This window comes from Brachypodium distachyon, chromosome 3 (assembly GCF_000005505.3).
Source record: "Brachypodium distachyon strain Bd21 chromosome 3, Brachypodium_distachyon_v3.0, whole genome shotgun sequence".
Taxonomy (NCBI): domain Eukaryota; kingdom Viridiplantae; phylum Streptophyta; class Magnoliopsida; order Poales; family Poaceae; genus Brachypodium; species Brachypodium distachyon.
The window spans coordinates 46,617,714-46,640,487 of record NC_016133.3 but is presented as its reverse complement, the minus strand read 5'-3'; the positions used below and the strand labels follow the sequence as shown (position 1 = coordinate 46,640,487).

At 43.4% G+C, this 22,774-nt stretch overlaps 5 protein-coding genes and 1 non-coding gene across 7 annotated transcripts; 2 read left to right on the top strand and 4 right to left on the bottom strand.

Moving 5' to 3' along the window:
- Positions 1-114: 114 nt before the first annotated feature.
- LOC104584271 lies at positions 115-1,319 on the bottom strand. The gene has a single exon (XM_010238500.3). It carries the CDS (start codon positions 1,180-1,182, stop codon positions 649-651), a length of 534 nt encoding a protein of 177 aa, XP_010236802.1. The 5' UTR covers positions 1,183-1,319; the 3' UTR covers positions 115-648.
- Positions 1,320-2,016: 697 nt separating this feature from the next.
- TRNAC-GCA lies at positions 2,017-2,088 on the top strand. Its single transcript has one exon. It is a non-coding gene; the product is annotated as a tRNA-Cys (tRNA).
- A 41-nt stretch (positions 2,089-2,129) lies between these two features.
- Positions 2,130-7,035, bottom strand: LOC100840131 (alpha carbonic anhydrase 1, chloroplastic). Its single transcript, XM_010238499.3, has 6 exons — positions 5,277-7,035; positions 4,157-4,368; positions 3,821-3,927; positions 3,632-3,734; positions 2,835-3,017; positions 2,130-2,735 (listed from the first exon to the last, which is right to left on the bottom strand). The coding sequence occupies exons 1-6, from the start codon at positions 5,353-5,355 to the stop codon at positions 2,589-2,591; spliced, it is 831 nt and encodes a 276-aa protein (XP_010236801.1). The 5' UTR covers positions 5,356-7,035; the 3' UTR covers positions 2,130-2,588.
- A 1,369-nt stretch (positions 7,036-8,404) lies between these two features.
- LOC100846940 (heme-binding-like protein At3g10130, chloroplastic) lies at positions 8,405-10,883 on the bottom strand. The gene is made up of 7 exons (XM_003575027.4): positions 10,481-10,883; positions 10,331-10,401; positions 10,086-10,187; positions 9,867-9,971; positions 9,644-9,779; positions 8,754-8,863; positions 8,405-8,647 (listed from the first exon to the last, which is right to left on the bottom strand). The coding sequence occupies exons 1-7, from the start codon at positions 10,752-10,754 to the stop codon at positions 8,549-8,551; spliced, it is 897 nt and encodes a 298-aa protein (XP_003575075.1). The 5' UTR covers positions 10,755-10,883; the 3' UTR covers positions 8,405-8,548.
- A 1,642-nt stretch (positions 10,884-12,525) lies between these two features.
- On the top strand, positions 12,526-18,692 carry LOC100846431 (uncharacterized protein At5g03900, chloroplastic). 2 transcript variants are annotated; one of them, XM_003575025.4, is made up of 13 exons: positions 12,526-13,042; positions 13,133-13,240; positions 13,319-13,419; positions 13,793-13,867; positions 15,085-15,154; positions 15,254-15,319; positions 15,444-15,536; positions 15,998-16,063; positions 16,232-16,374; positions 16,981-17,067; positions 17,147-17,210; positions 17,398-17,541; positions 18,097-18,692. In XM_003575025.4, the coding sequence occupies exons 1-13, from the start codon at positions 12,632-12,634 to the stop codon at positions 18,235-18,237; spliced, it is 1,569 nt and encodes a 522-aa protein (XP_003575073.2). In that variant the 5' UTR covers positions 12,526-12,631; the 3' UTR covers positions 18,238-18,692. The 2 variants fall into 2 exon arrangements, with proteins under 2 accessions (XP_003575073.2, XP_010235494.1); XM_010237192.3 differs by having other exon boundaries at positions 12,527-13,042; positions 13,796-13,867.
- Positions 18,693-18,981: 289 nt separating this feature from the next.
- Positions 18,982-22,537, bottom strand: LOC100846124 (glucan endo-1,3-beta-glucosidase 14). Its single transcript, XM_003575024.4, has 3 exons — positions 22,028-22,537; positions 19,674-20,713; positions 18,982-19,436 (listed from the first exon to the last, which is right to left on the bottom strand). Exons 1-3 carry the CDS (start codon positions 22,116-22,118, stop codon positions 19,377-19,379), a joined length of 1,191 nt encoding a protein of 396 aa, XP_003575072.1. The 5' UTR covers positions 22,119-22,537; the 3' UTR covers positions 18,982-19,376.
- Between the last annotated feature and the right edge of the window lie 237 nt (positions 22,538-22,774).

The window sequence follows — 22,774 nt, the reverse complement described above, 5'->3', positions numbered from 1 at the left end:
ATGGACGATTCATGTATTTTCCGACAAGTTGGAGACAAAAATATACCTTTTTTATATTATATTTTGATACCCTCATTCCGTATAAAATCTCTAAATTTAAAAGCACTTGTAGCATATGAAATCCTAGATTTTTTTTTGCATACATGCAAGTGAAAAGGATACGTGCATGCGTGCACTCCGAAAACACTGCACGTCACGTCAGGAGCATGACAGATAAACAATCCAAAATAAAAAAAACTCCCTCCATACCAAAATAAGTGGCATTGATTTATATAGATTATTATAGAAATCCACGTCACTTATTTCTGGACGGAGATAGTAGTACATTTGGGCTCCAGCCAAACAAATCAACTCTCAGACCATAAATTAAGGATCATCTAAAAACAGAAATTAAGGACTGCAAAAACAAAAACACTCACAAGTGGCTAAAAGATTCCTAACTAGCCGGCCAGATGTATTCAACTAGTCCTTCATGTTCAGTAGGTGCGAATTGCTATCGGTTGCCCCGCAGCCAGCACTACACTTTTGCCGCCCACCACCGTGTCCCAAACTCCCAATGCCACCCGCGGGCGCGCGCATGCTCTGCACCTCCAGTCCTCCACCGCAGCCGTCTGGTGGCGCCCTCTGCTCCATCTACACGGACGGATTCTAGCAGCAACGCACCACGGCCGCCAAGAAGCACGCCCGCCACCCGCGCCTACCCGCCTCGGCGTCCACGGGCTCCAACCCCCTCCGCGGCCGGACGCCCCCGAGGCAGGACACCTTGGGCGACGCCGGCTCCTCCTCCTCCACCACGTCCACCCTAGCGGCGGACACCTTCTCTCGGCCGATCAACGTGCACGCGCGGCGCCGCCCGTGCTCGTGCGCGGCCTTGTTGGGCAGGCCACCGATGACGACGCTGGCGACCGCCTTCGGCGCTCTCGCAGCGGCGCTTATCTTGCGCGTGGCCGCCGCCGCCGATTTGGGGTTGGAAGCGCCCCTGGTGGACTCGTCCCGCTCCAGCACGGCCCCGACGACGTCGCTCCACTCGACGTCCTCCCCGATCCGGAGAAGGAACGACTCCGCCGGGGCGTACGGGTCCGCCGGGTACTCGCCGCTGCTTCCCGCGGTGTCCTGGTAGCCGGAGAATGCCGTTCCGGGCGCGTCCTGCAGCTCGCCGGCGGTGATAAAGAGGGAGTCCATATGCCTTGTTGTTGGCTTAATTCGTTTTGGCTAGCTGCTGCGTGATGTGTGCATGCGACGGTGAGTATGAGGAGCAATTAAAGGTGGGTTTAATTTGGTCGCCAAGAGGCCATGGCGAGGAGACGCCAATGGTTTTGGAGAGCTGGAGAATTGAAAACGTAGCGGTGGTTGGGGTGTGGCGGCTAAACGTCGTTTTACAGGGGCAGACGGAGGGGATTGGTCTAGCTAGGTGCCTATAGGTCGCTCATGGAAGCTTAATTAAACCTGGTTTAACCGTTTAGCGAAGAAAAATAGACATTTTACCTCATTGTTAATCTGTTTTCCATTGTACTTCCATGACCCCAACCGTGTTCTCTTGTGCTTGTTTTGTAGCACTCGCGCGCGCTGAGTACATTTTTCTTTTCTCCCAGCCAATCAGGTTTGGCTGATAACCTGTTAGCACAAAGCCTCCTCTGGAGTAACGAAAAGACCTATGTTTAGCCGCACGTATGTGCACGAGTCTCCGAGCTGGGCTGCACATGCGCAAGCGACGACTTCTGGTGCTTGGCGCGCGTCACCAAGACACGGTCGATCGGGGATCGATGCGTGCGTGCAAGTTTCTCTGCTATGGAATGGACCATTTCAATTCTGTGCAATCTTTATCTGTTCGTCTTGGACTAGCATAATGGGAAAATGAAACAGAGTGAAACTTGCGTGCATGCATGTGCTGTGATTCGTCGTACGCAAAGCAATTATGTGGGAGGCTCGTGCCAAAAAAAAAAATACATATGTGGGTAAGGCATTGTATAATCACTATTAACTATATAATGCAAATTTTACAGATTGTAGCATCGAGGGTCCATAGCTCAGTGGTAGAGCAATTGACTGCAGATCAATAGGTCTCCGGTTCGAACCCGGATGGGCCCTTGCAGGTTTGTATGTTTTTCCTCAAAATTTTGCTTTTCTTTTATATTTATATGGTTTCATATTTTAAGAGGTTTATTTACAGAAAGGGTCAATATTTCTTCTAATAACAGATTGATAATTTCTACTCCACTTTTTACGGAAAGGAGACAAGTTTTTTTTTTGCGCCATTCAAATTTTGCATACCAATGTTCTCTGTATCCATTAGTCTGCCTCTTCCAGACTAACCAAGGAATAAAGAGACGATAAAATTAGCAGTTTTCAACAAGGATGCGATTATTCCAATGTAATTCTGTTGCTCAAGTCATTTTCGGTGATCTGTGGTATCCAATGAAGCAGCAACACAAAGAAGAATCTATAAGGATAGTGACTGCAATTTCTAATGTCAAATAAAGATTAACCCATGAACTAGATTTTATTGCAGTTGATTGTGTCAACACTTTCTTGGACGTTCAGGAACGGCACCAAATTGCAGTGCTCTGCAGAGATGAAACTTCAATAGGCTACAGCACCTTGTGGCTTTTCCGTGTTCTGTCGTAGAGCTGCACGGTGCGGCCATTCAGTCGTTGCGTTGGCCTGCAGTTGTGCTTGTAACTTCCCTGCAAAGGAGCCATCAAAGCAGCAGCCTGCTCCTTGCTCATTTCTCTTATCTGCAAGACGTCTCAAAGGATACATAAATTCCACTGCACAAACATCATACGAAATTAAAAAGAAAATCACACAGTTTTCTATATTTACAAGGGGAATACCTCTCCAAGAATGTTCCAGATCACATTCTCCGTGCATGGAGGTGCGGTGAGAGATCCGATATATCTGAAATACCCTTGTGCACCCTGCCTTAGTTCCCTCATATTCACCACCCCGGCAGGGAAAGGGTCACCTTTCTCAGCTTTGCAGCCCTCCGCGTATAATTCGGCCAACTCATCCTTTATCTGTGAGTGCAATACAAAGAAAAATAGAAAATTGACATGCATTTCAACGTGTGTTCAAGAAAATGATAGAGAAACAAAGCAACATAGTCAAAATTAATACATGCAGACCAACCATGCGACAGTACTGGCAGTGTCCTGATGATCTAGTTCAAGTCCAGTATGTATTGATAAAATTACAAGCCGTGGACATGTTATTCAGTGCTTGAACAGGTCAAATGCCTTTTGGCTATTCACAGAAAACTGAGCCTGTGTATTAAATAAATATGCAATATACTAAATTGACTAATTAAAGCTTATTGTTCAATGGCTATGTGCATCAGTCGATGCAAAGGCCGGGGGTTATCCTTCTTTTGAGAAAAAAAAAGCTTAGTGCTCAATTTGTTAACTGTAGCATCATATTTGATGCCAATCCGTTATAGTTCAGATCCGTAGTCTATTGCGATCAAAATGCGAAACAGAAAGCATGACTTGATACAACAAGAAAAGCACAAGAGAACACGGTTTTTATGAATCAGGTTATATGAATCAGCATGATGGAAGATAACAAGATGTGGTGTTCTACAATGCAATAACGATGGTATACACAGTTCTCTTGTATTCTCATAACGATTTACCTGGAAAAGGAAATGATCTGGTTTCCCGTACCGATAAAGGATTGACACAACAGTAATGTTGCCATCATCAGTGTTGTGAACCATATGGAGCTCCACTGGAAATCTATCAGGGTAAGACAACGGTGCATGCAGTGAGTACAACATAGAATGCAGGCTTCCTAACTCACAAATTAAGGTGTACATGCAGACCTTTGGCCATTGATGGTGTGCTCTGAAGGAGAGTGCCAATGCAATTGCTTCAGTTTATACTTCTTGCCGTCCACGTTGACAGTCCCAGCAGTGTTATTGTATCGCAGCTACATTAGTCAATTAACCCAATGGTTATCTAATTCCAACTACTTGGGATCAATACAGATTACATGTACAAAATGAGCCAGCCTTTATATTTTTTTAACAACCAATCATTATAGTTATACCACCTTAGTATGGAGGAGAGTAGAAAAATAGTAACATACTATTCTTGTATTTATGCATTTTCTGTTTGTTGATATGAATAACTGCTTGGTTGAGAGGCTCGGAACAAACCGCAATGTTGAAGACGTTGTCAACGATTGTAGCCTTTGTAGCAGTATAATCCCCTTTTAGGGGCTCCAATTTTGGGTTGTAGACCGCATCATCTCTCACAATGTTAATTGGAGACTGGTAGAATCCTTTTGAGCAAAGTGTGAAATTAGGACTTAAGCTCCCCCAATGCTTCGGGCCAGTCCTCCCACTGTAGCCAAATCTCACGCCAGTGTCTTTGAGTGAGAAAGGGTAGGTCAGAAATCCTATATGCACCAGGAATTTCGTGCAAACTATATATGAATAATAGGTAAAAAGTTTGCTCTCTCATTCTTCTGTTTTCCCAAGTTCTGTGACATGCTTGGTCCGTTTTCACTTTATGAAAAACCACTGATGAGTGATGGCACCATTCTTATTCTCAAAGTTTCTCACTATTTGGTTCTCGTCCTCCCTCCGAATATATTTAATTTATAATAATTTTGGAAGAAACCGGGAAACATTCTAGCTTGATGTACATTTTTAACATTTAAGCTCTGCTCCTCCATTCAACAATAATATCAAAAGAGTACCCTTTTGGCAATGCGAAGGAATAACTGATAAGCAAAAGAAAAGAACCCAGAAATATGGCAATGACCTTTATAGATTTTCAGTTTTAGCATAGATGATTGGCAAATGATCGTTCGACTAAATTAGAAAAGGACCACCATAAAAGCAGCTGAACGACAAAGTAGCTTAAGAGACAAAGGGAGCGTAATTAAAAGGTTAAAAGCGTATGCGATCAAGAATGGATGGGCTCCCACTGTCAGGCGAATTGCAAACTGGTGAAAAACTGTAGTGCTGCTGGCTTTGTCTGTAATGCTATGATTCTCTGTGTGTCCTGTGAGGATAGTTTTCCTTTTCTACTGTTGGACTACTTGTTAAGTCGTTTTGTTTTCTGTTTTGTTTTGAACTCTGTAGAACAGTTGGCGGTTTCTTTAAATGAAATCGGTGGGATGGCCCACTGGGTAAAAAAATAATTAAAAGGTTAAAAAGTTTGGGAGAATGGAAGACAAAAGTTGTGCTACTGCACATGGATGACAGTAATCAACTACTACTGTGCAACATCAATGATGCATTACAGAATGCAGTACCATAGAACACATACCAGAATCACATGCATGGGTCACAAGCAAGCACATATACAGAAGTGCAACAAAGATTGAACTTTCCTCCGAAGTTGCCATCTATCGGTTCGTCCTCCAACCTATAGAAGAAGGGAAATATAAAAGGAATTGGATTCAAACTATAAGCAGAATTGCAGAAGGCAGATGTACATATAGGCCAATTCGTTAATATTGATGTTTTGGCCCCAACATGGTGTCCTTGTTCTTGACGTAGCTAAAAATTAAAAGGTCATCTCTGTAGCATCACTGGATGGTTACATTGATTTCTCAGACTAGTACAGTGCCAGCTTGATCAAATAGATGGCATCTGCACAAGATGTTAAATAACACAAACATCTCTTAGGGCTATAAATGAGTCATAAATTGTCAGAACGGTGCGGTTACAATTTGCCTCTTAAGAAGAAATTGATCTCATAGAATGATGATAACAGCATCTGCAAAAGAATATTATGCTTCCATACAATAAAATTGGCCTCACATCCATAAGAGAACAATAGGAAATCACGCCAGGAAAAACATCTTATGCACAGTCATGCACATGAGCACATGACGGGTGATGGTAAGTTGCATGACCTTTTGCCACCGTGCTTCAGAACCAGTTCTTGGCACATCTTGCTCGACACAAAATAATAAGGAACAAAAAAGAAGGACACACAAGTCTTAGCACATCTTGCCCAACATGCAGTTCTGAACAATAAGAAATAAGAAAAGGACACACGAAGTTTGCTTCGGTGCAGAATCTTAAAGCAAAAACGGTTTACATTAAGGAGGGCAAACATGTACTTACTGTAATTATTATTTTCTTTCTCGGTCAGATCTAAAAATTACTGACTTTGCGCGCTTGTTTGAAACCCTAATTCAAAGATCAGCTTGTTTTGGCATGTAGATGGAAACTCTAGTACTTCCTGCGGTCGGAATTACTTGTCACTGATTCAGTAAAACTTTGTACAGAATCAGTGACAAGTAATATGGGTCAGAGGGAGTAGTATGACTAGGTGGACCCACAATGTAAACATGCATCCAGATTCTTAATCCTTACAGACATTGATTTCCTTTATAATGGATACACGTAACATCCATCAGTTTCACTAGAGGATAAAAGTGTGGTGTTAATCCAATTCGAGGGGAGAGTAAATTAAAGAATTTGATCAAGTGAAAAAATTCAGAATTGCCCCTACACACTACCGGTTCTTAGGCTGGACTAGTCATCATCAGCGCACGTGCGACGTTCCTTCCTGAAGACTTTGCCTAGGTGTCTTTTCATTTTCAACATGTACCATAGGGTTAGTGATAGGTCGGTGGAGTTGTTCTTCTTCTTTTGGTCGACTTTGCTGCCCGGATTTAATAATACATGGAGGCCGAGGATTATCCTCCTTCTAAAAAACATTAATAACCACTTTTGCTTGAAGATCCGTAATTTATTACGAGGGAGGTGCCGACCTTCACATGCATAAATCCAAACTTCTATAGAAGTTCAATCAGTCAGTGTGTTTAAGTATATACTGTCCGGGCATCAAAAGGTTAAACCCAAGGGACAAAATTACAAGGTTTAACTTACTAGGATACATTCATCCCGTCGGTCATAGAGGGGTTGTGTAGGCAATATTAGCCCCCAAAATGAGCCAACTTCCCATTCCGTTTTCTCACTAAAGGCTAGCATGTGACGTCACAACTATGAATACAAACAGTAGATATAGAAAGATAATTTGATTAAGCACAAATAGCAAGGTGATATGAAATGTTATTTTTGCTATGAATAGGAAACCATTAAACATCTATTTTTTTATTGTGTAATGGCACGAGTTGTTGGTCTGTTGTTCATTTGTCTTTGAACATCACCACTTCAGTCGGTGGCTCATATTTTTGGCTCTTGGCTTTTGGAAGGGGACAAGTCCATATGTGCCCTTATTTTGGTTGGAGCAGCAACAGTTTTTTGGCGTAATAATATCGTGTTCGAAAAGAAATGGTTTTATGCGCGCATGCAAGCGTTACTCTCATGTACCGGCTGTGGCACTTGTAGTCTTTGTTACAACGGGCGCAACCAAAGGAATTGATAGAGTATGGCGTCAAGAAGCTGTAGTGAATTACAAATTTATGTCCTGATTTGATTGGCATGCTAACTCTAAACTCATAATTAAGGGTGTAGCTTTGTTGTTCTCTTGACTACTCTTGTGTTTTTTTGTCCCTTTTTGCGAATATAATAAAACTTTGTAATAAACATGGATGCATCTTCTGTGCAGAGGCCAGGATATAAAGTTTTCATCATCTAAAAAAAGACGATTTGTAAATAATGATATTTTCTCTTTTTTGCTTAAAAGAATGGTATCTTCTTCTTGGATAAAAGCAATTGTGGTAGATCCTTTCATGCTGGAAATACAACCTAAACCAAGGTAATAATCATCCAAAATGCTTTATCTAGTCCACAATGCAAATGTTTGGCAACTAATAAGTTTGTAACTGTAAGTGACAAGACAAGCAATTAAATATAAAAATATCCTTCGCCCATACTACTGCGTGAAGACCACGACCTTACAAGTTCCAGTGTCCAGAAGAAAAAAATGCACACGCCTTGAAAAAGCTCCATACTCATAATTCACAAGTGAACATGCCCCCATTTACTGGTTCATAGTGGGTGAAGAAATAACCCGCCAATGTCAAAAACATGAATGGTATATAAGAATAGGGCAGCCGAAAGTTTGCTGGACCAGTGCCAACAGTAACACTTTTGGGTATAGATTTTAAAAAAATAATTAAAAAAACGCCTTAACTTGAGCTTTGAGACATAAATCTTAAGACAGGCCAGCCTTCGAAACGATGCTATCATACATTCATACCATAAATTATCCTATCATATTAATTTACCCTTTACTAATGTTACTGCTACGTACTTCCTCCGTTTCACAAAGACTGACGTATTTTGTTTCGTTAAGACAAGACTTTAACCAATGAAAACTCTATTGATATGTGTTTTTTCATACATGAAATTTATATTAATGGATTCGTCTTTAAAAGTTCTTACTAATGATCATGGTTTCGTATCATATAACTTACATATTAATGAGTAATTTTTGGTCAAAGGCTTGTTTTAACGAAACAAAATACGTCAACCTTTGTGAAATGGAGGGAGTATTTGAGAAATGAGATACCTACATATAATTTTATATACTATACATACTGCACCGGTAACAAAGAGAGTCTATGCATATACATTAGGGACAATGCACATTTATGCACACACTGAAGTTTTAACAACTTATTCGTTAATCTTGGACATGGAGGCTCTATCAAGCCGCTCAACTTCCAATGCTACTTCATTACGCCTTGTGAAAGGAAGTGTGAAAGGGGGATTATACTGCGGATTCAGGAAAACCAGGATCAGGCTATGATCAGAATTCACTAATCTATACATCAAAATACGGATGAATCTTTGTTCATTTAGGACATCAAAACTAGCTTACCTGTGCAACTTCCACCACTGAATCCTCTTTGACTCGATATTGAGTATCTTTTTGGAGAGCTTGCCGCAATCTGGATTCTCTCTGACTTATGTCATCATCTGTAACCAAACCTGTTCTAAAGAAGACTGTCTTAGTCTGGTGCATGAAGATTGCAGTATGGATAGGGGTACATAACTAGGCATACCCATATGAAATACAAAATCAATAAAGAATGAAGGTAGGTCATTTCTGCAACTTTGAGAAAATAATAACTTCCAAAACAGAGTTTAAAAAATCACACATCAATTCAGTAGAGTGATGGTGTGAACTTTTTATGTTCACAACACAAGAAGATAAAACTGTTAGTACTGCTACCGAAATTTCTCTATGGAGAGGAAGTTGAAAGTAATTCGGGGTAACTATACAGAAGTTATGTTTTCTTTTATACAACGATGTGCTAAGATGGAAGCGAAACTGGGTGGACCTTGTTATGATCTGACTTCTGACTAATTCACACAGCTTGGAGGTTTCTCTCGATCCGACACAGGGGATTTCATTTGTGATATCATGGAAGTAAGCCCACACATATTAGAAATCAGATCATGTTGTTGATAGTACGTGGTACGGATTCAGGAAGCAGCTACAATTCAGATCTTTCTAAATTATTTTCACGATGAGTGTAGCACAAGGAATATTTCATCCTTTTCCATTACCAAATTCTCCAGAAAAGGAACATGAGGATAGATAGGACACGGAATTTAAATGGACTAATGTCACAAATGGGAAAAAGATGGTGCCAATAAGCCACCAATTTGCTTAAAAAAATAGACTGTTGTTCAATCAAATACATCCTTCAGCATTGCAATAAATATTGAAAAATGGAAATGAAGTAAAGAGGTTAACAGATGGACCTGGAAAGGCCACAACTGCTACAATTTTCCTGGGCACCTCCTTGATGGTCACAGATGGGTCTTTTGCCTTAGGCAAGTCTGGACCATATTTTGATGGCATCACAAAGGACATCTTCCACTTATTTTCATCAGCTGACTGCCAGTGACGACATATGGATTAACAAGTGTGATAATTTTCAGTATACTTCCAAAGCTGATGAAAAAAAAGTCATATAGCACGTGCCTTTTTTGTTATAACTGGGGTGGTCATGTCCATCTTTTCACTGCCAATTTCAGCCTTCCGGGTGAGAACAGGGGTTGTCATTTCCATTTGCTCGGACCTCGTGTTCTGAAATTAAGCATACCACCATAAAATTTCCCTTTTCCCTTCAGTTTAAGCATTTAATTACACAGTGGAAGACCAAAATTAATTTCTGGCACGAGGAGAATACATATCAATTACCTCACCGAATAAGTAAGACGCTAGTACGTTGAACGACCGAGAAGATCCACCGAAATCAAATCCAGTTCTTCCAGGCATCGTCGTCTCAGCAATATAGTACGACTGGCAAGAATTTAGTCAATTTACGACAGAACAGTATATCACTCATAAAGAATGAATCCAGAATCCAAACTGAGCTCACTTGTACAAAAGCACAATACGTACTAAAGAAGAGCAAATTCGTTGAATAAGAACAAGGTGATCACCTCCACTTCTCTGATCTCGTAATCCTCCTCGCGCTTCAGGACGCGGAACTGCACCGTCTCGAGATCGGGAACTGCGGAAGCACGGAAATCTCAGTAAGCAAAGAAAAGCGTTCGGGTAACCGGGCAGAGGGCTACAAAACCAACACTGACCGGACATGAGGGCCTCCTCAAGGGTCCGTGGATCGAAGCGGCTAGACGGCAGGGCATACTTGGTGGCCTCGGTGACGAGGTCGACGGCGCGGCGCTGCGAGGCGGCGAGGGCCTGCGAGGCGAGCGCTAGCACGAGCTTTGCACGGACCTCGGAGCCGCTGACCCGGGTGACAGCGGCCACGACCGTCAGCGCGGGGCCGCGGCCAAGCGGGCGCCCGCCTCGGGCTCGGAGGGCGCGCGGGGGCCGCACTGGGGCGGAGCACGGGAACGCCATTTGATTCGTTTTCGGCGCTTTGTCCTCGAGCTGAGGTGTCCTGGGAGGCTGTGGTGGTGAGCCAGAATCCTGGCCTCCTGGGAGCCGGGAGCGGTGGCTTCGCGGAATCGCGGCGCATGCTCTGCCGCAGCGGGTTTTCACGGCGTGAGGCGAGAGAGCGGTCCAGCAATACTCTGCTCTTTGATTTTCTTTTCTTTATCTCCGCCACGTTTTGTTTCGTGAGGTGCGTGTAAACAAGTCAACCGACTCACCTGGTAATGACTTTGTGTTGAGTAAAAAAAAAAGTTTGACCAACCTTATGAAAAAATATATCAATATTTAGAACCAAATAAGTACAATATGTAAAATATATATCATTATAAATCTAATAGAACTAATTTGAAATTGTAAATGTTGGTAATTTTTCAATAAATTTTGTCGAAATTTAAGAAATTTAACTTATGACAAATCTAAAACTTCTTACGTCTAGGAACAGAAGGAGTATTTGTTATTTGACACCACTATTAGACCTATGCCAAACGTAAATAAAATGAAACCGGAGCAAACATGTGTTCCAAACTTCCAATGCTATGAAATCGATAACTGATCATCTCCCACTGATAGTCGCCATGGCACGGAACCGGCAGAGATCGAGAAAAATGTAACGACCCCGGAAAGTTGTGTAGAATTAAGGAGAGATGGAGACACAACGGCGAGCTTATGGCAGCGCCCCTTTCTCTCTCTCTCCCCCCATCTCCCTCAAGCTGTGGCGGCGGTCGCTGGGATTTGTTGGCGCTGTTGAATGTGTTGGGGAGGAGTCGTTGGGGCGCAAGCACCGATGCGGCGTGGGACGGAGGCAGCGATGACACTCGAAGCATTGGACGAAGGTGGTGCATACGCCACTTTTCATGTACCTATGTGATTTTTACCTAGAAACTTTTTGTATATCAATGAGAACAAATGTTGTTCTCATCGGTTTGCAGGAGGCATTTTGTGAACATCAAGTATAATATAGACGCAGACCATATAAAAGAGCCCCCTAGTAAGAATCTTACGTGCCAATGTGGTGACGAGCCTCCCCTATAATAACGCAGCAAAGTATCTAATATGACTCGCGACATCATCAGGAGAAACAGAGCAGAAAGAGAAACCCATAAACCATCCGGCTCCCCATAATCTTTGGCGATTTTGCAATAAAATTTCTGAAAACCCTAACTACAACCTGCGATCCATGCCTTGTTCTGATGTGCCGTCCACATGTCCACTTTATCTCCAGAACTATTTTAGACTATTATTGTATTAGTAGTACTCCCTCCGTCTAACAAAAGATGTCTTAAGTTTGTCAAAATTTAAATGTATCCAGACATTATTTATTGTATAAATACATTTAAATTTAGTCAAAGTTGAGAAATCATTTGTTGGACGAAGGAAATACTTGTTTTTTGACTTTATGGGTAAGTTTTTTTTAGTTCATGAGCGAAACCGTTCATTTACTCCGAGTTATAATTTTTATGTTTTTCAATCCTCTGTTTTGCATATTACTGTGTTATTACTGTGTTTTTCCTATTCTTATGTTTTTATTGTGTTTTTCTTATGATATTACTGTGTTTTTTCTATTCCCACATTTTCAAAATCCTACGAATCAAAGAGCCCTGAGTTTTTTAGATCACGAGCGAAACCGTCCATTTAGTCCGAGTTATAAACAGCGTATTTTACTTTGAGGCACTTTTGGTTTTGGGCCAGCCGACCTCGGTCGGACTCGGGCGCATCGATGAAATCCGATCTCGTGGCCACGGCCAGTACACCGCCACCGGTTTCTCCTCATCTTCCTCCCACAGCCACTCCTCTCCTGCAAGATGCCCACCAACGCCCCGCCGTCCTCCGCCTAAACCCCAGCCATGCCACCCATGGCCGTCGCTGCCTCCCTCTCACTCCACCTGCGCCTCCGACCGGCTCCGTACGCCCGCCGCACGCCCCCTCGCCACGCCCCATTCCTCATATCCCCTTCTCCGTCCACCCCTCCGTCTCCCCAACACCTCCGCGTCGCCCATGGCTCGTTCCCTCGTCCGTGGCGCCCCTCCGTGAGGGCGCGGGCAGGCACCGTCGAGGCGCCATCCCTCGCGCGGCCCGGCGGCGCCGTGGAGACCGACCGCCTCCCCTCCGACGTGCGCGACCGCGCCATGGACGCCGTCGACCACTTTGGCGGCCGCGTCACCATCGGCGACGTCGCCTCCCGTGCCGGTCTGCAGGTCGACCAGGCGGAGCGCGCTCTCCAGGCTCTCGCCGCGGACACCGGCGGCTTCCTGGAGGTGCTCCTCTCTTAGTTCTCCTTTGCCTCCTTTGTGACTAGTCTTCCTGCCCTCCGCGATTTGAGCGTGAAACTGTTGTGACTTGCGCAGGTCTCTGGGGAAGGGGAGGTGCTGTACGTCTTTCCCAAAGACTATAGGGCGAAGCTCGCTGGCAAGTCATTCAGAATGCGGGTCGAGCCGCTGGTCAACAAAGCTAAGGTGTTCTGAGATATGCAACCGACTTTATTAATTCATGTGAGCCGGTGCTGATTTTGCTTATGTTTTGCTTCTTTGCAGGAAGTGGGTGCATATGTGGTCCGGGTGTCTTTTGGGACGGCACTAGTTGCCTCCATTGTGCTTGTATACACTACGATCATTGCCATTATCTCAAGCTCGAGGTATGTATCCTATTACAAGATACCTATTACAAGATATGTGTGCAAGTTACTCTTTGTTGTACCACCCAAAGTGATTCACACAAAATGCCATAGTCTTTTCCAGCATGCAACTCCCTGATGCGATTCTTATCATCTTCTGTAAATGAAAACATATGAAAACTGTAAAAGTGACTTGATCAATATGGCCTCTGTAGATTGGTGGGTCTTAATCTCTTTGTATGGAAGTGACCCTTGCGAATTCCGTGACAATAGAATGAACAATAGCGTTCATTCTACTCATAGTTTCAAAGATCCTGTCTGTGTAGGAACTTTTAGCAAGATTGTCATTTATCCCATTTTCCCCTTCCAGTGATAGCAATTCTTCTTCTAATAGCAGTGATGAAGATAATCGTGGCAGGCGGCGCAGATCCTATGGCTCTACAATATTCCTCCCGACAGATTTGTTTTGGTAAGTCTCCCCTTTAATTTTTGGAAGTCCATTAAACATTTGGAAGCTGAACATTGCATATAGTTTGCATGTTAAGACTCATGGTAGAACTTCTCGAATTTAACCTCCCACGAAAAAGAAGCCCTGAAAAGAGGAATACATTAAGTTGAATTGGAATATTATCTTTATGTAGCTGTATACGTGTTGACAGCCAGAGACAATCACTTAATTAGATTAACGGCCAAGCCTAATGGCATCTGATTCCTATGTGGTGCAAGCAAACAAAGAAAACAAGCAGCCTGCTGCCCATCCTATATCTTCTGAAACCCTAGGAGGCTAGGATAAAATCAGTACAATTGTCTAAGCGACCGTCCTATCGACCATCACATCGCCTCCCTCTATATTAGATTAGATCAAGTTATCGAGCCATCTGCCCATCTCACCAGCGGCCGGCACCTGCAGCTTGCTGTACTAGGCACGCATCACGTACGCTGACAAGATATCAAAACGCTGCGGTCTGCCGCTGCACTCCTGTCTTGGTGCTGTGCCATCAAACCTGTCTGATAACCGTATGTATTTATTTCTGATCGTGTTCTCAATTCTATAAACATGCATGTAAGTCAAGGAATTTACCATTGACAATTAGAATGCCTTTTAAAAAAATAAAAAAGTAATGGCGTAAACCTCAAGGATGAAAAGGAAGACACCATCGGTACATTCTTTTTAAAATCCATTGCTTAGCCGAAGTGTTAAGTTTAATATGATAGCTAGAAATGCAGTTTTATTTGGTATTACAAAACCTTTGTTGATATATCTCAATATTATATTGAGGCTTCATACTTTATGATATTCTATCTTGATCATGATCATTAATTTTTTCACCCCCTTCATCTTCAAATCCTGGCTCCGCCCTATGCAATCTATATAATGGATCAGCGTATGATGATATTTCTGAGTGAGGTATTCATCAATTCATGAAGACATCTATAACTACATAGCTATTAAGCTACCCAACAATTTAACTATTCTGGAATCTTTACTGTGGCATTTGAAAGTCTGGATGTTGCACATCACACCACTTACATAGAAAGTCGATTACACTATCACAACAAAATGGTGTGCCTAACTTTTGTTCATAGGCCTCATACAATTTTGGAAATATAAATTTGTATGTGAACATAAATAAATTATGTGCACATTCTTATCATTTACATTACTGTCTCCTCTCTCCTGTACAGGTACTTGGATGCAGGTTCCTCCAGGAGGCGGCGGGTAGAAAACGAAAATGGGATGAACTTTATTGAATCTGTAATTTAAAGGGTTTGACTTGATTATTCACTTTATTGTGTAATGCAAATCTGCGCAGGTCGGCTAAAAATGTATGTTGTTCAAATCAATGTTGTGCAGGTCTTTTCATTTGTATTTGGAGATGGTGATCCAAATGATGGGCTTGAAGAAAGAAGGTGGAAGATGGTAAAGGCTTTTTGATAAGAGTCATAGAGCATGTAGTTATTGCTATTTAAACTTTATCATGGCCAGTTACTATTTTTTAGTTCTTCTCGTGGCAAATTTCAAGCTTCTTGAATAAACTTCGCAGATTGGGCAGTATATTTCATCAAATGGTGGGGTTGTTACGGCAGAAGAACTGGCACCTTATCTTGATGTACCAGCACCTTCAGAGCTGTCCAAGGTATACATAACCTATCTTCAGAAGAGAAAATAAGTGTTTGCCTTTGTTAGACCTGATTAAGTTTTTCACTTGTCCTTTGAATAGTATTTTAATTAATTGTATAAGTAGTCAATCCCTCGGGTTCGTAATTTAAGTCCTTTTGGACATTTACGCCGTTACGTGTCTTCACGATATATCTAGTATGCTATTGAAATATGTTGACGCACATAAGAATAGTTATACAATGTGAAAGTATATTTCACGATATATCTAGTATACTATTATTGATGTTGTGGGATACTAGTAATTATTTCTTTATAGATGATCCAACTTAGAATTCAACTGGTACAGATTCTAAAAGCCTTATATTGTGAACCAGATGGAGTAATTGATTATCAAGATACAGCTAGCTTTAGGAATTTGTTATGGAGTTATGGATTGAGTTGAGTCTCATCATATCCATTTTATCTCTTGCATCACAGGATGATGAATCCTTTATTCTTCCAGTTCTTTTACGCTTCCAAGGACATCCAGAAGTTGATGAGCAGGTCCACCTTTTCCCTGTCATATATTTTAGGTTTTTATTAGAGAACTGCCGCTTCTCAATTTTGACTCCTTTAACCTCCCTACTCACTGAGCATGACATGCTCAACTTGCTTGAATTCATCAAGTTTGAAATGCCAGTTATGTTAAAAAAATTCCTTTTTCTTATGTAGGGAAACATTCTTTACCGATTCCCCTCGCTGCAACGTACTGCCTCATCGAAAGGAGGTGGGAGTAGGGAATATGTTGGTACAAAATGGTCTGCAATGTTCAGTGGCGTTGAAAAATTTATGGAAGAGAAACCATGGGAATTCAGGTTGGTCTGCTTTTCTTACTGTCAGCACCGTCAACAGCTATATATCGGAATTACTGACTCTTGGGCGCCACATAGGATGAAAACAACTTTTGGACGGCCGAGGGGGTAAAGTGAGTTTTGAAAGTTCAGGGTTCGTTTTAGATGGTTTTAAGTTTTTGGGATGGAATATGGACTTGGGGCAAAGTTAGGGTCCTAAAATGTTTACTATTTACTCAGTTTAAGCATTATTACCTGAGTTAAATTTTAGTTACTATTTCCCCAAAAACTTGATACTGTAAATATTATTAGCATATCTGGATCGCAAAGTTTACCTTGTAATGTGGTGTCTAACATTACATAATGAACTGCAATGGAGTCGAACTCCAGAGGTTAATAATTAGTTGTGTTTGTGTTTGATACATTGAAGGGTATTTGTCATCAGCTCTAAATTTGCTACTCCCTCCGTCCAACAAAGGATGTTTGAAGTTTCTCAAAATTTGAATGTATCTAGACTTGACTTAGTGTATAGATACATTCAAATTTAGTTAAAGTTGAGACATCTTTTGTTGGACGGAGGGAGTACTTGAAATCTGAACTATGTCCTGTGCCAACCTGGTGATTTTACAGTAAAGCAAATGCATCAGAGAGGGCAATGGTTGCTGGTTTGGGAGGACTCAATCTTTTTGGCGTCATCATTCTCGGAAACTTATTGAAGTAAGAATTATAGTAATTGTTTCCAAACATCATTTCATTTCATTGAAATCTCTTCTACTAAAGTAATATCATTGTGAAGGCAAATGACAGTGACACCTGGTGGGCTTATCTCATTTGCTGCACAGTTATTTCCCTTGCTTCAGGTATAGCTTCGCTTACCATTCCTGTTTATTTGTTTATAAAATGGATTGGTCTTAATCCTTTCAGTACTCATTTTGCAAGGCATATGGCTGAAAGAAAGCACGGACCCCTTTTATTTTCTGACTTGTGTGTGTTCAACATAAGATAACTATTATTATTGATAATACTGATACCATAAGTTCATTGTAGATATATGCTGGTTCCTTTTTTGCAATACCATTATTTAGATGGTTTTTGCTTCGCAAAACCAATGATGATATTTCAAGGAGGAACAAGGCCAGAGAAGAGAGAGCCCAGGAACTTGTTTTGCCAGAACCTTCTCTCAGAAGAAAGGTAAGAACGATAGAAAGTGCTATAACTTTTTGTTCGAACTTAACATTCAGTGGAAACTGAAAATTTCTGAAGACAAGCAAACTTGAGCTTAACAAACCTTATATAGTTGCTGCTTGCACACCCATAGACCTGTTTGGAGAAAGCCGGGTATAGTTCGGAGCATTTCGCGTAAACCTGATAGGCCCAAACTTGAATGTGGTCATTTATTTACTCCATAGTTCACATGCATCATATGATTCTAAAAAAGAGCCACTTTTGGCAGGCTTAACCTACAAATCAAGTGGAATCATTATGCAACTTGATAATCTCTTGTCAGCAGCCACAGGCTGCAGCAATGAGTGTCTATGGGTATAAACTGAGAATATATGGCAAGCATGATAATTATTGTTGTGCACATTTTACTTTTTGCATGCTTCAGTGTTAGTTATCTATTTGAGTTCGTTGTCACCAGCTTGCTTTGCTAGGTTTTCTTTACAGATTTCTAGCCAACTTAAACTCTTGTTTTCTTTCTTTCTATTTATAGTAGTATTTAGCTAGTGTTTTCTGCCTTTTCAGTTGCTCAGTGCACGTGACATGGCTCAACGGAAGGTGATTACACCAGAGGAGATTGTGTACACAACCGAAAAGGATGTATTGGATCAGGAATACGAAGTCAAGGAGTGGGAAAGGAGATTTAAGAAGCTCGAGTCAGACTGATAGTAGTGATTGGTATACTTGACATTCATATTTTGTCCGGCTGGTCTTTTGGTCTGGCTGGATTATCATTTTTTGGACGGGACCTAGATTCGACCGAACCATTCAACCAAGTGGGCAAAAATGCCTAGATGATGCACTGGATGGTTCTGAGGCCCACTGATATGCTGTGAAAGTTTCGCTGAAGTGGATGGTTTAATTCCAGGGATCAAGGTCTGCTGCTGCTGCTGCTGCTGTATATATCTGTAACATTTAGTCTGCTTACTTGTATACGTAGTTGTAGTTCAATGCACAGGATTAGCGAGTCAAAGTTCAGAATTCGACATGGTTACCAGGGACGATATACTCCCAGTGCAGGGCTAGCAGGACATGTAAAAGGATATACCAACTGTGTGGCCTCAGTTGAGCGAGCATTCTGGAATCAATATTGATGGCACTTCACTAGTTTTCATGTCAAATTCCATATTTTATACATAGGCATTTGTTATAACTTTCAGGGAATCAAATCATGATTGGAGGTAGGAATCTATAGTAGTAACACGAACATGTTTATTGCAATACTGTACTATACAAGTGATCAAATTTCATACTCCCTTCCTCCAATAAAAGATGTCTCAAGTTTGTCAAAATTTGAATGTATGTAGGCATAACTTAGTGTATAGATACATTCAAATTTAGTCAAAGTTGAGACATTTTTTGTTGGAAGAGGGAGTATAAAGAGTTAGAGTTGCGTTCAAACTTGCATCATAATGAAACAATTAAATTTGCTAATCACAAATGAAATGTGCTGATCATTTGCTATCTATAATTGGCAAATAAACAATTCTTGTCCGTGCGACCTTCACGGGTTAAAAATAAGGGTGAAGTTCTGATTGAGGTAATCATTTCCAAGCTTCAGTTAGATCTAATCTAATCTGCATGCGAAGCAGCTTTCATGTCCCGAAGGCCATCAGAATACATCCAGATTGCAATAAATGTGCTGCTACAAATACACTAGTTCTATGACCCGAGAAAACAGACATACTGTCTTCTTTCCGAGAGGCTTTTGCCAAAAATCAGCACATATGTTAGTCACTTCGGCTCTGGTCAATCGCATCCAGTTCTCTTCACCATCGGTATTCATCAGCACCCGATGGATGCTGTCAGGACAAGGCGAAAGCGACCGACGCGATGGAGAGAAGAAGCGCAAGCAAATGAAACACCTGCGGGAACACAAATTCTTGTCAAGGTCTTGCAAGCAAATAAAAGCATGGGTGCACAAAGAGAAAGTACGTGCAAGAACACAGTTTTGAGACGAGGAGTAGTGTTTGATGATGCATTTGTCAATTGCAAACGTTGTATGGGGTCATGGACCTATATATGTGGGTGATGGTGCAGGAAATGTGCAAAATACTTGCGTGTCGATCGAGCAAGTGACGTGAAACATGAAGAAATCGTACCTGTCGCCGTGCTCCATTATCTGATGATTCGACCGGCGGGAGGTAGCCGCGCAGACCGACATTGTAAACAGGCGTGCCGTCGGGGTAGAACAGCCCGTAGTTCCGCTCCGACGCCGGCCCGGGCTTGAGGTTCTCGTTGAAGAGCGCGAACACGTAGACGTCGATGGGCACCGCGGGCCTTAGCGGGGTGCCCTGCTTCATCTCGATCCTCTGCAGCAGGTTCCGGATGTACGTCCCGGCGTGCTCCGGCGTGGCGCCGATCTCGTCGGGGTCGCCCCGGGACGGCCACCCGGTCTCAGAAACCTTGACATGAATATCCGTGTGGCCCAGCGCCTGGATGGCCGCGTACACGGCATCCACCTGCGCGTACAGCATGTTGTCGTAGTTGAGCCCCGTGTTGGGGTCGGTAACGCCCGCGTTGGGCTGGAACAGCACGTACTCCAGCGGCACCCGCGCCGGGTCGTCCTTGTAGGCGAAGAACGGGTAGCAGTTGATGAGGAACGGCGCCCCGGTCTGCGACAGGAAGCTGAGGTACGGCTGCAGGTGCGACACGGCGCCCGGGTGGAACGCTCCCGCGGAAGGAGGGTAGGAGACGCCCATGATGTCCAGCGAGTGCGCCGTGGTGACGTTGACGCGGCCCTGCAGCCCCAGCGCGGCCAGCGCCTGGTGCACGGACCGCATGGCCGGCAGGAGGGCCGCCTGCAGGGCCGTGTCGTTGCCCTTGAACACCTCGTTGCCCACGGTGATGCAGGTGATGCGCGCGCCGGCGCGGAGGTGCGGCGCCACGTGCTGCTGGAGCCACGCGTGCGCCGCGGCGGGGCTCACCATGGACGGGACGTGCTCGTTGCCGATGCCCACCACGAACTCCACGCCCGTGCCCAGGAACGCGCGCAGGACGTGCGGGTCGGCGTCGTAGAGCTTCACCTTGCTGATCTTGATCGACTGGAGCAGCCACGACACACGCCCCGGCGATGGGAGGTTGTTCGCGATCTGCCCGTAGTTGACGCCGATGGACAGGGCCGAGCACACCACCACCTGCTCTGCAGATTGAATTTTGTGTACCTCCCATTAGTATGATGTCAAATTCATGCTTCTGTTGCATTTTGTTGATGATTTGATTGTCACGAAGCATCGCAAGAGTGGGCAGTCAGCAAGTGTGTAGCCGCTTGCCGGCACGAACTCGTAGTTTAGTTCATCAGTGCAACACGATCGGGACAAGAGAAAAGTAATATGGGCAGTAGAATACAAGCATCCAGTTGCATTTTTTCGACGAGACGTACAGTTAGATTCGTATCATCATATTGAGATGAACGAGCGCGTGATCCAACGGAAGCAGGATCTCACTGGACCACATGGGCAAGTGATGTCTGAGCCACTGAGGCGTCCCACCATGAACTAATAATAAAATAAAACAATCCAATTATTCCGCTACAAGGTCGACTGCCGGCGAGTCCTTTAATTTCGATATTGCCAAGTTGCAGCACACGAAATTTTAATTAGCTTACCCGCAAAAAAATGAATTTTTAATTAGCTGCAGACTGGAATAAGAAATGATAGAGAAAATGTCTTTCCAGAGAAACTTTGTGGACAAAGCAACCACTGCTCAGAATCAGATCAGATGCGCGAAAATGGAGAGAAAACAATGGAGCGGATCAGAGGCCAACATGGGCTTTTTCGGTTTGCAAAGAACCACTAAAAGTTGATATGATTTAATTTCTAAAATGCGCAAAAGTTCAGCGTATCATTAAAAGTTGATACGTTCGTTCAGTTTTGTCGCTACAGTGGGCAGTGTCTTCCTTACGCGCCATGGAGGACCTAGATGAGGAATAATGCTATCTGCTGAGTATTAGCCAAAAACACCAACACCTAGATAAGGTCAATCTGAGCAGATGCACCTGCTTATTAATGTAAGATGATTCCAGCAAATGCAACTACTACTAGTTAATATAAGATGATACCAGCAAATGCAACCACTGATCACAAACTGGCACAACTTTGAAATAGCTCCTGATGAAATGCTCTTCGTAAGCATTGTAAATAGGGAACACAAGTACTCCCTCCGACCTAAATTCTTGTCTTTGAACTAAAACAACAACAAGAATCTAGAATCGGAGGACGGAGGGAGTAATAAATCAACCAAGGCTCGCAGTGAAGAAGCCAAAGGGACGAGACGCTCGCAGTTAGAACTCCAGGATTGGCGATGCAAAAGGTACCGCACGAAGGAGTAACAGGCAAATGGATAACCATATACCCTTCCTAGAATTTGGCAACAGGCGCGCGAACTGTACGTATTGGCACGGAGAGAGATATAGCTTCGTCTTATGGGATTGTGGATGCAGATTGATGAAACTCACCTGTCAGCAGGATGGAGAGGAGCAGCAGAACTCCGGCAGCCGCAGCAACGGAAGGAGCTGCTCTGGACGGCGCCTCACGAGCTGCTGCCATCTACCCGGTCGATCTCCGGCCGCACTAGCAGAGAAGAAATAGCTAGAGAGCAAAAAGAGCAGTGGCTCTGTGTCTGTGTAAGCCTCACTGCTCTTCTCCCGATCGCCACAGAGACGACGTACTTTGCTGTATGCGCACGTCCGTTGCCTGTTGTTTTTCTTGGATCACGCGCGCGATTTAATGGCGTACGATTGACTATAACGGCCTATTTAAGCAGCGGGCGGAGAGCTAGGTTGCTGCAAATGTTAACATCCGAGTGGTTAATTAGCAGACAAGGTGGAGAGAGGTGGTGGTCTGGTTCGATTTGTGCGTGGCCGGTGGGGGAAGCACGGAGGAAGGAAGCCGAGTAGAGCAGACCGACAGAGAGATACTGGCACTTGGTCACCCATCCGCGTCGGCTGCCACTCGGTCTCTGACCGTTCCATCTCTTCCAGGTTTTGAGGGTTTTCAAGCAGCAGGTGGACGGAAGCTGACTGCAGGCGGCACCGGCACGATCGATGACACCGATCAGCATGACATCACGTCCTCTCCGTCTTATAGGTATTGCTGTCTGGCATGGCATGTACCCCCTGCTCACATAATCACAAGGTCCTATCTGTATCCGTGGGAGTAAGATCGTTAAGCTGCCCCAGCATGCGAGCATATGAGTTACCGGA